General features: G+C 40.1%; 1 protein-coding gene across 5 annotated transcripts in view; it reads left to right on the forward strand.

Annotated features, from left to right (window-relative positions):
- Nucleotides 1-16,640, forward strand: part of ralgapa2 (Ral GTPase activating protein catalytic subunit alpha 2) — a 522,648-nt gene that overhangs the window by 179,002 nt on the left and 327,006 nt on the right. For all 5 annotated transcript variants that reach the window (XM_048535653.2, XM_059648353.1, XM_059648352.1 and 2 more), the window contains 3 exons: nucleotides 8,085-8,278; nucleotides 13,583-13,681; nucleotides 14,442-14,597. In XM_048535653.2, the coding sequence (XP_048391610.2) occupies nucleotides 8,085-8,278; nucleotides 13,583-13,681; nucleotides 14,442-14,597 (449 nt within the window). The remainder of the gene's footprint in view (nucleotides 1-8,084; nucleotides 8,279-13,582; nucleotides 13,682-14,441; nucleotides 14,598-16,640) is intronic.

Genomic DNA, 16,640 nt, shown 5'->3' on the forward strand with positions numbered 1-16,640 from the left:
TGGAAGAAATTAACTTTGATGGGGTAGAATAACATACCTCACCAAATCCTTTGGCCATCCAAGTGATTGTAGATATTTCCAGCCCGCTATCTGCTTAAGTCTGGCTGCCTTCTTGGTAATTTGAATAAAACTTGCTGCATCAATGAGTAGACATTTCAGGTTGATGCAAATTGACTTCAAAGTTATTGCTTTTTGAGTCTTCACAGATGCTACAAGACATGTTGAATATTTCTGTTGTTATCTGCACTTCTACGATCTGCGTATTTTACATGGATTTTTAAATGGGTAAAATCTTTATGCCTTCATGCTTGAAAGCTCCTTGCTTCTCCCCGGCCATTGCAGTAGCTGGAGAGACCAGGGCAGTGAGATGGCAGCTGGGGAGACCCATTTTGTTGAAACTACCATGGAGGAGAAGCTATGACTTTTTAGCTTCAGCCTCCGTCTCCCCTCATACCCAATCTGGTGATTTTAAGCAGCACATGTGCATGCAGACACTTCCTGCAGCTTGATGATGTCACGGTCCAGTGAGCATCATTTAAGTGTTGTGGATAATCAGCCCAATTGGTGAAGTTGTCCAATACACTTAAGCAGGGCACATTTACTGATGGGAGTTGATGAGTAGATCTTCCTATATCCTTGCACCTGTCCATGTGAGCATTGTACACCGTTTCCATCTAGTTGACTATCATATGTCTCATGTTTCAATAATTAGCTGATAGCCAATTTTCTAACAATTTTGAGGGTCTCCTGTAAGGTATGCAATCCTTCCTGTCTCAAGTAGAACAAAGGGAGTAGCGGTTTATGCAGCTTTGGAGTAGGGAGAACAGGGAAGCTGGTCATTCAGCATTCAGAACAGTGGGGGAAGAAGAGACCAGTTGAATTGGGAGCAGTGGCCTAGTGGTATTATCACTCGACTGTTAATCCAGAGATCCAGGTAATGTTGTGGGAACCTGGGTTAAAATCCTGCCATGGCAGCTAGTGGAATTTGAATTGGATAAAAATTTGAAATTAAGAATCTAATGATGACCATGAATCCATTATTGATTGTTGGAAAAACCCATCTGGGTCACTAATGTCCTTCAGGGACTGAGACTGCCATCCTTACCAGGTCTAGCCTATAAAAGATTCCAGACCAACAGCAATATTGACCTGTCTCTGCCCTCTGGGCAATATGGAATGGACAGTAAATGCTGGCCCAGCCAGTGATGCTCTTATCCTGTGAATGAATTTTACTAAAAATGAGGGGCAGTTAGATATGGCCAATCAGAGGGCTTTTCTTTTTGAACTGAGCAATGAATGCCATGTCATTCGGTATTCCACTTACAAATTTTTAAAAGAATAATTTGTGGCATGTGGTCCTTGTTGGCGAGGCCAGCCTTTATTGCCCTTCCCTGATCCTCCTCAAGGATGTGGTGCTGAGTTATGAGAGTTGGACCAAATTGTGTAATGCCAAAAGTTTGCTATTTTTCCCTTCAAGGACTGGGGAGCTGAAAGCAGTGGCAGAGTTTGGAGCAGTGAGGACAAAATGGAGATGGCTAGTTTGGGCAGGAGAGAGGACACCTGGAATTTAACATCCGGAACTAAAAATGGTATCAGAACGGGGGAGGATCTGAATAACATTATGTCAAGGATGCAATTTGCTGCCGTGACCAGTGAGTTTTTATTAATTTTACATGTACCAATTGATGTAAATCACTCTCTTCGCTGCAATATCGACCCACAAGCAAGCATATTTGTAGGATGGCGAGAGCTGGATGGGGCAGCAACATGAGAGAGAGTCCCTGTCCTGTGCAGTGAAGTTCGGTTTCTAATTGTTTCTGCTATCTGCTGCCATTGAGCAAAGGCCTTGCTTTGGTAGAACTGTGTTGTCATCAGTAGACAATAGCCACCTGGAACGTCAGCACCTTCATGGACAACCCCACGAGCAACAGATTTGAGTATTACACTACTCACGTAGCCTGTGAACACACTATGGCATTGCCATTGCGGCTCTGATTGAGATTCATTAAGCTTGACATGCTCAGTGAAAAAGATGGCGGTTACACCTCCAGGAAGAGAGAACCTGAGGAAGAAAGCAGACTCTGGGGTTGGAGTTGACATATAATTAAACAAACTTGTTGATCATTTTATCGTGCACTCTTTCAGGATAATCAAACATCACATGACCCTTTGGCTCACCAGAAACAGTACACTCATCAAAGATATGCCACATCCTTGAAGCAACAATGAGACCAAAGAGAAACTTTACTCCAGTTTTGATCGGTCATTGTCTGTTGTCCCATTTCCTAAAGGCAGACAAACCGATCCACCTTGAATATTGCGGTGCCAAAGTTGGGAAGTGCACAAATCTCTGCAAAGGCAAAAGCATTGTTGCAAAGAAGGCATTGGAAAGGCAAACACCAATGGGTCCTCTTCCAAAATAATGCCTAGAGCCTGGTCTGATTGTAACGAACAGACATTGACCGTCCCTGATGTCAACAGCAGAGGTTCTTTATGGTTCTGGCGAGGAATGATCCCTCCTTGCATCAGAGTGGTCATATTTACTGCACTTCAGGGATCCATTAAAAGTGGAAAGTTGGTTGTTAGATTCATACCGAGACCCCATGGCAACTCCCTCACTGTAAACATTTATACCTGTTTAACTACGTCATTATCCAAATGACAGAATATGTGCAGTGACAAAAAATATTGATTACTGAATATGTCGTTGCCTCATCCAAAAACAGTGGCAGCAAAAAACACTGCAGCAGCAAAGTCCACGTTGATGGACTTGCAATCTGTTCTGAATTTTTTCCTCATAGTTGGCTGCCCACTGACGTTTGTCACCATTCTCTGCCCTTGAAAGACTGAATGCAAGTCATAACTCTCATGAGCACATCCACCGTCGATCCGGTATATGAGCAAACTTCCTTGCTGAACTGCTGCAGCTGATATCTGAAGCGTGTCCCTGGAGCAGAGCTTCGGTACAAGATGAGCAAGATACTGTTCAGCCTATGTCGTCTCCTGTCCCCAGTCAAGACTGTACAACCTTCTGTCATTGGTTTTGCAGGACAACGATGACACTTGTATGTGCACACATCTCTGATGCTGCGCTTCTGTATTATCTTCAACACCTTCATGGCGAGAATGGGCCTTTGAGCTAAACACAGGCTCTGTATCATTTTGATCCTGCTGCGTAACATTGTCCTTTATCAATCAACTAAGATCCACAATAAGCAACAGGATGAAACAAATCTTTTCTCATATCTTGGGACACCTCCTTTCAGTGACAGCAGACATCAATAATGAAATTGAACAAAATCTCTTGTGTACCAAGACATCTTTTTGCTGTCTGAGGAACAGTGTGTTTAATGACTAATGATGTAAAGAGCAGTAGTGCTGCCTATTTTTCTTTGTGTCTAAGGCGTGGACAATGTATAGCAAATAACTCAAGTCATTTACATAAGTATCACCAGCAAAGCCTTCACAAAATCGTCCAGATCCAGTGACAGGCAGAGTCTTCAATATCTGTGTAAAAACTGGAAGAAATTTGGATGGTGTAAATCAGAACTGGAGAAAGGTCACTGGACCCAAAATATTAATTCTGATTTCTCTTCACAGATGCTGCCATACTTGCTGAAGTTTTCCACAACTTCTTTTTTTGTTCATGCCTTCAGTATCTCTGTCCTCTCTCAGGCTGGTATCTTAGCATCAAGGGGCTAGTTACTGTATATTACAACCAGTTCAAAGAGGACCGTAGCTAAGGTGGAATTAGAAGTTGAAATGCGAGAGAGAGAGCCTGGAAAGCAAAGGAGACATAAACTGGATAAAGAAGGAGTAAGTTTAGTAAGGTTAAATAGAAAATATTTTAATGCAAAGAGTATGCTCTCCTAGCTATGGCAGGAACTTGAGTGAAAGACAAACAGGGTTGGCAGCTCAACATTCCTGGTGAAAGGGTTTTAATGAGTTAGGTGGGCAGAAGAAAAAGGGAATTGCAATATTGATATAATTGAATCAATTGCAGAAGTGAGTGGAGCTAATGTCTTGGACAGATAATCAAATGAGGCTATATGGGGAGACATAGAAAGCAAAAGTGGCAAGCATGCTGATGAGTGTGTACTATGGGTCCCCAAACAGTCAGGAAGACAGAGGATAAAATATGTAGTCACATTTCAAAGAAATACAGGAATAATAAAGCAGTAAAGTAGGGGATTTTAACTACACATATATTGATGGATAGAGTTTCGAGGTAGGGAGGAAACAGAATTCTTAATTTTTAAAATAGCATCCAGGAGAGTTTCAGTACAACAAAGGAGGGTCAGTTCTGAACCTAGTACTTGGAAATGAGCTCAGGCACGTGGAAGGCATATAAGTAGTGGAGTATTTTGGTGAACGTGACCATAAACGCAGTTAGACTTAGGATAGTTATGGATTAGGAGGAGGATGGGCCAGGAATAAAAGTTAGGAAGTGTAGAAAGGCTAATTTTACTGACATACAATTTGTCTGAAGTGAAATGAGTTTTATCTGCAAGTTGCTGCTCTGTCAGAGCAGTGAGAGGGATTCAAAGAGGAATTAACAAGAGTACAGGACACCTTGGTCCCCTTAAAGACCAAAATTGGAGAAGCCTAGATATCAAGGAACTAAATCCTAAGATTAAGAAGGAAATAGAAGCTGATGGCAGATACCAAAGGTACAATACGAGACAGTCCCCAGAGAACTACAAATGTGCAGGGTCTTTTTAAGAAAATAGGAAAGCTAAGAGAGGTATGAAGAAAGCATTGGTGGGTAGAATAAAGCAAGATTGAAAGGGTTTTGTAAAAGTCTATAAAGAGCAAGTGAATAATTACAGAAAGAGTAGGGCACTTAAGGGAATGTGGTCGTAATCTGTGTGTGACCTGGAAGCCATGGACACGTTCCTGAATTAATACTTTGTGCCAGTCATCACAATCTAAAAGGATGATATAGCTGTAGACATCAGAGTGAAGGACTGCCAAATGTTTGAAGAAGTTAACTGGAGATACTAAAGCCTTTAGCAACCTTAAAGGTGAATAAATCTCTGGATGATATGTATCCCAGGCTGTTGATGGAGGCACGGGTGGAAACATCAGGGGCACTGGAATTAATTTTCAAATTTTCTTTGGCCTCAGGTCAGTTGCCATAGGACTGGAGAACTGTGAACATGTCCTATTATACTTGGATAGGGAGGGAATGATTAACCAGGAAATCACAGACTAGTCAATCTAACCTCATGACGAAATATCAGAATTCAGAGGGGCAGATTATATAGCACTTGGAGAGGTGTTGGTTAATCAGGGGAAGGTCAACATGGATTTGTTAATGGACAGTTATGTTTAACAAATTTTAGTCAATTTTTTGAGATGGTACCCAGAAATATTGATGAGAGTAATGCATCTGCTTTTAATGAGGCTGCTTGTGGCAGACTGCTCAGGAAAATCTGAACCTATGGGATCCAAGGCAAAGTGGCATGCTGGATGTGGTTGCATTAGAGCAGGTGCAGAGGAGATTTCCCACATAGTTACCAATGTGTGGCCCATGCTCTCAATTGCTGAAACTGGAGAAAGAAGTGTGTAAAACCCAACCACCTACCCAGCTGTCTTTTAAAATGCCATTCTCCCCTCATGTGGCAAGGTGTGTGGATACAGCGTTGGACTGCTTTGTCACTGATGACCCACAACTCCAACATCCTTGATCTTGAGGGTTAGCAGGCCATTTATATGCCCGCTAAAAGGACAGTGTGATGTTCACTTGCTTTTGAAATTCAGTTTAAGCAAAACTCATCCTGAAAACTCTGACATTCATTAAAACAGTGAGTAGCTTTGTTTTGATCATAATAGGTCACCTCGCGACACTGGACAAAACCATCTTTTGACATGAGCAAGGGACTCACCAAACTTCAGTTTTATCAGAGATGCTAAATTGGCACTTATCTAGTTCAGTAGATTTCTGATTATTTACCAGAGACCTCACCTGAAAATAGTTCTGGGCTCTGACACAAGTGATTAATTTCTTGATTTACTTCCCCAGCTTGATTTTGGAATACATTGGTAGGATCTGCAGCATTTTCTGCTAGTTGGCTGCCCTGGTTTTTGGATGGGAGGGGTGTTTGAGATTATACTTGAAGTAAATCAGATCAATTGTGCAGTGTTCCATAAAAAGTAGTTTTATTACATTTGAACTTGTATATTTATACATGACAAAACATTCTCCTTAGATGTTTAAATTGGGACTTGGTGTGGAAACTGTTTTACGTTTTTTGATGTACAGGCAGTCGCGGTTTGTGAACAAGTTTCCTTCCTAAGTCTCTTTGCAAGAGATTTGTACACACGATTGAGCACAACATGGGACAATATAAGATAACTGTTCATAAGTACAAGGAAGCGTTCATAGGTTGGGTCTTGAAAATTAATATTATACACCCTGTATGGGATTGTATTCGTAAATATGTGTTTGTAAGTCAGATATTCGTAAATTGGGGACTTCTATTACACCCGGAAATATGCATGAGCATCATTGTTCCAGTGTGCAGCAAAAATTATCCAGTAGGGGATGCTAGATCCAAATCGCAACCCTTATTTGAAACTCGTTTTCTGAAGCTGCTAACAGTTGGTATTTTGACAATTAATTTTAACTTCTGAAATTTGTAATAATTTTAAAATAGTGTAGGAGAGTGGGCTTTAGATTTTTTGGATAATTGGGACAGCTTGTGGGCTAGATGCGACCTGTACAAGATAGATTGATGCACCTGAACTGGAATGGGTCCACTTCTGTTTTTGGAGAAGCTTTACACTAATTTGGTAGAGGATGGGGCGCTGTGTAGATGTAAAGTTGTGAACGAAATCCAACCGCATATTGAAGGAATGTAAGGACAGTCCATTCGGCAGAGAAGACGTGGGTACGATAAGGCACATGGGAAGTCCAGAAAGTAAAATTCCAGAAATTGGATTTTTAAAAAAAATGCAAGGAGTTTGATTGATAGATGGATCTTTAGAGTGTTGATAGGCAATATAAAATTGTTTCAGTCAGTCACTGAGACAGGGTTGAATGAAGTGCAGGACAGGTAGTTCACCTTTCTGTGGTATAGAAGTTGCAGGCATGGTAAGGGAGAAGGTAAGAGGTGGGGGCATTGCATTATTGTTAAAGCCAGGCAGTACTGCAGTAATAAGGGAGGATGTCCGAGAAGGATCTTCAAATGAGGCCACCCGACTAGAGTTCAGAAATACAACAAAAGTGCTTTTTTTTGCAATACCTTTGTGCCTCATAAAAGAGGAGGAATCCATCGGCTTATAGCAATCAATGTAGACAGGGCTTTAAAATTGATTTCAAATCATTTAAAAGAGGATTCCAGCCTGAATGTTTTTTCCACTGATAAATTAAATTGAATTGTCAAGACTCTAGGTACAGGATGACACCAAATTGAAACGAGTAGGAGATGATTTTTTGCTTTTGAAGAGGTGCTGGTTAACTCAAGAGAATGTAGGAGTTTAGGAGTCTTGTCGGATGCATTATCTCAATTTTTGTAACCTTTTGTTACACAACTTACCATTAATGTTTTAATTTATCTTTGAAAAGTCTTGATGTTTGCAGGTTTGGTAAGTCCAAAGGTAGTGTCAGTAATATCATAAAAATTGTCCACTTGTGTTTTAATTTATCTTTAATCCAAAGTAAACAACAAAACATGTAGTACCACAAACAATTTTGTTTATAAATACATTATTAGGAGGGAAGAAATTTGTGTCATAGACAAAATTTAATGTGATTTCACATTTTGTGCCCCTTTCAATATCTCATAAGTATACACTGTTTTATATTTATGGGGTTTGGACTGAGAATATATCAGAGAGGCTTGGGTATTTGACTTTGCGACCAAGTCTTTAACAGTAAATTGACATTGAACAAATAGATTGCTTCTGCTTGTTATCCTAAACTTCCCTCTGCATCGTGTTAACTGAAAAAAAAGATTGTTCTTAAAATACTCATAATAATGTAATCAAAGTGATCACTGTGCAAGAACTGATGAATATATCATGGCCAAACATTTGAAAAAGCCTAATCTATGGTGTGACGTATTTATTTTAATTCACAGACAGTAGTGAATGCCTCACAGATGAGTGTAGTATCATTGCCGGAGGAACCCTTACTGGTTGGCACGCTGATGCGGCAGCTGTGTTATGGAGAAGAATTTTGGGCATTCTGGGAGATGTCAACTGCATATGCTGTCCTAAAATCCATGCCCTTGTTTTCGAATATCTATACGAACTCTGGCACAAATTAGCTAAGGTATGCAGGCTGTAAAATAATACTTGTTCTAATGCTCACTGTGCATGTGATATTATTTGTAAGCCTGTCCAAAACTGGTAAACAGAGGTAGAATGAGGGTGGTGGTGTGATTTGCAAGGTATAATTAAAATGATCTCTTTGGTATACATCAAACACAATCTCAACATTTTGCAGAGAATCTGAGATAACAACAATGTATACAGCTGGATGAACGCAGCAGGCCGAGGAGTAGGAAAGCTGAAGTTTCAGGTCTGGACTCATCTTCATTTTCTGAAGAAGCGTCCTTACCCGAAACGTTAGCTTTCCTGCTCCTGTGATGCTGCCTGGCTTGCTGTGTTCATCCAGCTCTACACCTTGTTATCTCAACGTTTCGCAAATGTTCGAATACAGATTTTGACCGGTCATTTAACCCATCATACATGCTGAAACACTCAACATTGTAAGTTGTTTAATAACCGCTGTCAATGAGTTTGTTATATTTATCAATTGTGTTAAGATACTTTGGGGTAAATTTTGCTTTTAAAGATATGCAGTTGCGCATTTGAGGTATTCAGATTTTTTGTGATAAAGGCTGAATGTGTAAGCTGATAATATTGCAATGAACAGAATGATATTTGCAACTGAAGCAAACAAGGAGAGCAGCTATTTATCTCCTGAACCAATCTAATTGTTGTATTGAAAGGAGATGGGCTAAGAGTGGGCTATGAATGTGAATTACAGCAGGTAAATTTAATGTTGAAACAGGTGCAGAAAGATAAATAAAGCAAAGATTAGATTACAAGGGTGAAGAAAAAACCGTTGGGCGACTGTCTGTGTGGAGTTTGGACATTGTCCCCGTGTCTGTGTGGATTTCCTCCCAGTGCCCCGGTTTCTTCCCACAGTCCAAAAATGTGCAGGCTAGGTGTGTTAGACGTATTAAATTGCCCATAGTGTTCAGGGGTATATAGTTTAGGTGGGTTAGAGGGGGATTGGACTGGGTGGGATTCTCTAAGGGTCGATGTGGACTTGTTGGGCTGAAGGGCCTGTTTTCCACACTGTAGGGATTCTATGATTCTGTATGATTTCCCTAAAAATCTGGCCAGTTCATGTAGGATAAGCTCTAGTGAATTGAGTCCTGTAACCCTCATGCCGTCATCTCACTACTTACGTGCCATGCTTCTGTGTTGTTGCTGTCAGGCTATCTCTTACTCGCTGCCGTGCAAATATTCGCCACTGCCAAGACCATGCAGAATTTCCAAACCCAGTGCTATCGCGGGGGTTACTATGAACCAGAAACTCAACTGGACTTATCACATAAACACAGTGGCTACAGGAGTTCAGAGGCACAAGTCAGCAGTGTGATTCAATACTATGCACTTGTCTTGATGGGTGCAGCTGTAACAATGTTCAAGCTTGACAATATCCAGGACAAAGAGGCCTGCTTGTTTGGAACTATATCCACTCCCTCCACCACAGTGCTCAGTTACAGTACCATCTACAAAGATGCCCTGCAGATATTTGCCAAAGAACCTTAGATAGCACCTTCCAAACCTACAGCCGCTTTTATCTAGAAGGACAAGGGCAGCAGATACTTGGGAACATAACCACCTGCAATTTTGTCCAAGCCACATACCATCCTGACTTGGAAATATATCACAGTTCCTTCACTGCTCCTGGATTAAAATCCTGGAATTGTCTCCTGAAGGGCATTGTGGGTCAACCTACACCTTGTAGACTGCAGCAGTTCAAGAAAGTAGCTCACCACCAGCTTCTAAAGGGCAACTAGGGATGGACAATAAATGCTGGCCAGCCAGCAATGCCCATGTCCCAGAAGTGAACTTAAAAAAAAATTTAAAGCCCAACTGTGTGCAAGGTTAGTCGCTGTCAAACACGAATAGCCGTGCATAGAACAGTTTACCCAATAGGAGGGAAATGAAAAAGAAAAGATTCTGACGGCATATCGGTGGTATTGTTGACATTTCATTGGAAGTGAATCTTTCATTTGTAAATATACTGCTACTTTTACATCATCTTATGTATGATGGACTGTCATAGTAACTACAGCTACAAGAATGCAGATGCACAAGCTAACCAAAAAAGAAAAACCGCAGGTGCTGGAATTCTGAAAGAAATACAGAAATTACTGGGAAAACTGAGCAGTTCTGACACCAAGGGTTCTGAAGAAGGATCACTGGATCTGAAGCGTTAATTCTGCCTTCTGTCCACAGATACGCCAAATGCACAGGCTGCCTGTTCTTGGCACCATACAGTGCTAGAATTCTGTCTAAGTGAGTGCTACTCTTTTCCTAATGCCTAGTCTAGCATCCCATCTTGCATTATTCAACATGATCCATCAACATAAAGCCTTCAAACAGATGAAAACAATAACTTTTTTTGAATGGCACAAAGTGCAAAGAAAAAAACAACAACAAAAAATTCTGCATTTGCTCCTGGGACTAAATAGGGTGGTGCTCACCTTTTTGAACAACAACAAATTTATCGTCAGTAAATAATAGTCAGACAAATCAGTTTTATTGGGAGTCTCTATAAACCACGTCAGCCTGGCTCATTGCACCAAATGCTGTGTTGCCCTGCCCTTTTGAAAGTGATGCTGTTCTTCTCAATGTTCTTACCTCTATCTTTGGAAGACTTCTGCCACTCTCCCAGCTGTTCAGCATCTGTAACATCCCCTGTTTGCCTGCTCCAGTTATATGTAGCATAACATGCAAGGATTTGTAGCTTATTATGTCTAGACTTGTGCAAGGCGGCTCCTCCAAATCAATTCACATTTTGGAACCTTGTCTTCAGGAGACCTATCACCTTGTTCCACAATGACTTTGACAGAGGAATGGGTTGCATTATATCTACACGTGGCCTCGACTTCTGTTGAACAGTGAAAGGATGTCCTTGGTCTTACAGTTGGATTGTGAAAGGGTATCCTGGTTCTGCAGTAGCCCTCTTTGTAAGGCATCTGACCCTTGAAATAAAACAGGTACCTTTAGTGTCTCAAGGATAACGGCATCAAAGCAGCTTTGAGGGTCGCTGGTTCAGATCTGTGAAAGGTGGGTGCCTGATGATCACAAATGACTTGTACTTCAGTGGAATCTGATCTTCTTGTATTGATGAAGTCTGCGTTAGGATTGGGCAATCTCAGCATGATGTGACAAAAGTGCCTTGCAATGGGGCTACCAGCTATATTGGCAAACGTTACTACCTTGGCTGTAGTACTGACCTCATCACAGGAAAACAAGAACCAGTGTGATCTGTCACACACTTCATCATTATCAGCCTCGAAACATTTGGGGCTCAAGATCAAGAGATACTGCACAGTTCCTCAGTGGATTCCTGGAAGCAGCCAATCGCATGAAAATGTAATGTATCTGGCACCTTAATGGCTTTTGAGTTAGAATGTTCAGCCATCCCTTCAAATCCCACCTGCTGCTCCAGCGGATATCACAGTTCTGTATCTTGAGCATCCATCTGCAGTGGCAATGTGCTGCAGTCATTTGGAGAAAATGGCATTGAGGGACATGGGCTCTGGACCTCCCCTTGCTGAGAGAATCTTAGATGAGGCCACTTCAGGTGAAACAAATTTTGCAGTTCCCTTCAAAACTTCCATCAAAAACCTGATATCCTTGTTACCCAGCTGTTGACCTCTGTTAACAGAATTCATTCCTTCCTATCTGCTCAGTCAAGGCCCCTTATCATTTTATATGTAAAAACCACATCAGATTTAGATGAAGATGGTATTACGGAGGTATCCAAAGTTGCTGTCCAAGCTGTGCCACTTCCCCATTGGCTTTGTGCAAGAATAGCATTCTGTCTACCTCTGTACTAAAATATCAAGTTGCTGTGTTTATGTAGTAGGTATGAATTAAATGCACCACACAAAGTCAAACTTTTTTCGAGTGTACAAACTCTTATTTCTCTTGTAAATAGCCAGGCAGTGAAATTTACTCTGAGTTAGAGTGAAGTATGGAGCTCATGACCCAAAAAAGGTCACAGTGGTAAAAAAGAATATCTGCATTTTAAAAAAGAATACATTTTGGACATGTACTTGGTGGTAAAACTTAAATAGGTACAGTTCACGAGCTGGAAGATTTGATTTGACTGTATTGCTCCTTTTCAGCCAGACCAGATTGTGATGGGTTAAAACATCTCCTCCTGCACTGTAACACTTTGTATGTTTAAATGTTAAATATCAATGAAATCTCAGATATTTTGTCTGATAAGGGCCTCAATATTTCAACCACATTTTGGAAACCCTATTTCTAAGCAAGATTGGACAAATATATACACGTTTACTTAGATTTTGGAGGACTTAACCTTGTGAGCATTTGGACCATGAATCATCTTTCGCATAATCTAGACATTCATATAGCCAAGTGAATTAGCATTAAAACCACAGTCCATTTTTCACAATCATTTCTGTCGTTTTCCAGTATTTGATGAATCTGGAACCACTTTGACAAGCTACTGGGAGAAGTAAGTTTGTCAGGTAAAGAGATTGACATACCAGTTGGGTAAACGCTTGATATGTTGTGGGTGCAGGTGGAGTTCAAATTGGTTACAATGATGGTGGGGTGTCAAGTATGGGCCACACGCATCCTTTCAAAATTTCAACTGGTAGCTGTGAAAATTATGCTTCACTTCTATGCCGTGTTGTTTATATATGGTGTAGCAACTGTGAAATATTCCATCATTAGGACTAGTGCTTGAATTTCACCTTAATTATTGTTTTAGATCAGATTAGATTTCCTACACTGTGGAAACAGGCGCTTTGGCCCAACAAGTCCACACCACCCCTTGAAGCATCCCATCCAGACCCATCCCCCTATAATCCACACACCCCTGAACACTGTGGTCAATTTAGTATGGCTGGTCCACCTAGCCTGCATGTCTTCGGACTGTGGAAGGAAACCGGAGCACCCGGAGGAAACACATACAGACACGGGGAGAATGTGCAGACTCCACACAGACGGCCACCTGCTGCTGGAATTGAGCCCGGGTCCCTGGCTCTGTGAGGCTGCAGTGCTAACCACTGAGCCGCCGTGCTGCCCAAATGTCCAAAAGGTACGGTTAGAGTAAGTCACTAAGCAATGTAGCTTCAATTTTTAAGTTTTTTTGCTCAGAATCTTCACAGGAAGCATAATTGAAGATTATTTGAATGGCGGAGCAGACTGGATGGGCTGAATGGCCTGCTTCTCCCACATCTTATGGTTTTAGTAAACCAAAGTGGCTAATTTAACAGCTAATCTATTATTGTGTTGTTAACCACTTGCTCTTTTTGATAGGCCTAAGATTGTTTGTGCTTTTCTTTTCCAGATTAGAGACAATCTGGGTGTCAGTCTGGATAATCAAAATTCGCCGCAATCTCCAATTCTCATTCCACCACTTCGTATGTTTGTATCCTGGTTATTTAAGGTAACCTGGTATAATTCCTCTGATTCTAAAAGTTGTACATTGCAACTTGCCAACAAAAATTTGTTCAAAGCAGACTTAGTCAGCACTTGTGATGAGAAACATCAGGTCAAGATTTCAGTTGTAATCTGTTATCAGAACTGTGAACTACAAACTGAGTGGGCATATCAACTATGTTGTGGGCTGAAGAGAGAAGTTGTAGTAAAGAACAAATACCAATATGTGGAAAACATTAATGGGCAAATTGTTTCAGGGTAATGAAAGTTATAATCATATTTTGGTTTATTTAGAAATGAGATGAGTGAAGAGCTTTCCATTATTTTGCTATCTTATTCGATTAAATTATAAGACTATACCTTTATCTAACAATGATCTGTTATCAAATTTGAAAATTCCTTTCATTTTACTTTTAATTTCAGTGTTCCGTTTGGCTGTAAGACGCGTCTAAACTTTATTTTGCACAAAAGTAATTAAATTCCAATTAAATATACAAATGAAAGCAAAATGCGGCGTACGTTGGAAACCTGAAGTATTTAAAAAAACGGAATGCCACAAATACTCAGCAGTTAAGGCAGCATCTGTGGAAAGAGAAACAGAATTCACATTACAAATTGATGTGCTATTGGTTTTGATAGAGTTTACATACAGTAAAATGGGCATAAGTGTAGTGTCGATCCAGACATGTTTTGTAATGTAATTAGAGACTAAATCTAAGCTGTTGGAAACTGTGACTGTTTAACTGTATTGTTGTCACATTTTTAAGGCAACGACTCTGCCCAATGAGTACAAGGAGGGAAGACTACAAGCGTACAGGCTAATCTGTGACATTATGACCAAACGCCAAGATGTCTTGCCAAACTCTGATTTCTTAGTGCACTGTTATCATGTGATACACCGAGGTATTGTGAGTGAGGATCAGGTAATAAAATCATTTGTTTTGTAGACAGCTTTGTTCCAGTTTTAATTTAAGTCAAAATAAAGTGTATTGTAATACACTAAAGTAAACTATGGATATTCCAAAATAAATGTAAAGAATAATTCTTGGATAAACAGTTGGATTTAGTAAAATAATTAACAAATGTTAAAAGCAGCTGAGTTCTGTTTTATGCATTGCGTGCCAAATTTATCATGGTAGTAATGAGCTTATTTTATTTGACAAACTGTTGTACTTCTGACCTATTTAAGTATTTTTTTAAAAAAGCTTGAATCCTTCTCTAGGTTCAGGTGTGAGACTGTTTCCTGAAATTTCATTTCCACATTTGTATGATTCAGAATGCCAAAAAATAAAAATTAAGCATAAGGAAGATTGGCACAAACTTTGAAGTCAGAAAGAAGATATCAAGTATAATTCTATGATATACTTTCAGAATTTGGCGTAACATGGTTTGTCAAAAGAACTGTCACTGCACTAATAATCAGAGATCCATGTAATATTTTGGGGACTAAGGATTGAATCCCACCAAGGCAGAGGTGGAACTTAGGATCCAGTGCAAATTCGGGTATAGACATTTAGGTTTTGCATTAATCAAGTTTCCAGATGGGTCAAGGTGCATGACTGCTGGGGAAAGCTTTGTAATAGTCTTTTTAAAGAAATGCATGGACGTTCAGCTTTGCTAAGGGAGAGCTGGAGATTGACAATGCCACAGAGAGGCAAATTGTCTTTCCACTACCAAGACTAAGACTGCCAATGAGCTGGGAAGATTAGATTGAGCTATCTGGGACACCAGATAGTTTTAAATAAATATGGTTTAGTTTTAGATGGTGACCTAAGGAAGGAAAATCACTGGCTAGCAATTGGAGTTTATGGCAAGGGCTGAAGTCAACTGAAATTGTAGCGGAGGATCTTTCTGCTCACCAAATACAGGATACCTGATAAGAATCATGACAAATCAAAGACGTGGGAAGGAGTCAAAAGAAGGTGAAGCTGGGGGTTGCGGGGGTGGGGAGTTATTTTAACATTTCCTGATGTTAGACATTGTGTGCACATTTCTATATAGAGAATGTTTACCTTGTTTCTTTCATGTAAGTTTAGGCTTCACTCTTCAACAATATTGGCTAACAACCTCTTAATTTGAAAACTTTTTTGAACCCCCTTAGGGGCTTAGCTAATATTAAGCTATTATTGTTGGAGATGCACAAATGAAGTTCTCAACTTATCATGTGTCTATAATACTGGGCTCAGTTTGAATGGCGGTAGTGACTGGGTGTTCTTAAATTTCATCCTGTTTAATGGTATTGATCATTCATGCTTTCCTTTACAATAAATTTGTAATCACCTATACTCCAATTGGCAAGGATTGCAAATTTACTTTGTTTGGTATTCATATGGCAGAAATTTAATAACCTTGCAAAACGTATCATTCGTATATCTGATTTTATTATACTTGTTCTGCATCCTTCGCATATTGAGATTGTTGTTTCCATTTTTGTGCACTAATGGAGCTCACTAACATAAGTGTCTCATTCCCATCTCCAAACTGAAACAAGAGTGAAAATCTGGAGGACAAGTGTTAGAATATTGCCACTGAGAGTCAGATACATATTAACATTTTAATTTGTGTATGTTTAGAAGATTTTGGACAATGCCCTCTGTATATTTCCAGTATCACTGGTGCATCAGATTATCGTGGGTTCACGTTCCAGTTTTCCATTGTTTTTAGGACCGGATTTTCCATGTTACCACTGTGACATTTTATTGTTTCATCTACTTGAGTCTTTCTCTCATGTAGTTCAAGTACTATATGCTACAGAAACAGCACTAACCCATGTTTAAGTGAAGAAGACCTCATTGTTCTCTTGTCACTTAAGGCACATGGCTTGTCAATGACAATTGGACTTTGTTCCCTCTGACAAGAAAGAGGATGCAGATGGCAAGCTCATCTTTTAGCAGTTCAGTCTTTATAAACTGTAACAAAAACAGGAATTACTGGAGAAACTCATCAGGGCTGGCTGCGTAGAGAAA

This window comes from Stegostoma tigrinum, chromosome 9, assembly GCF_030684315.1.
Source record: "Stegostoma tigrinum isolate sSteTig4 chromosome 9, sSteTig4.hap1, whole genome shotgun sequence".
NCBI lineage: Eukaryota > Metazoa > Chordata > Chondrichthyes > Orectolobiformes > Stegostomatidae > Stegostoma > Stegostoma tigrinum.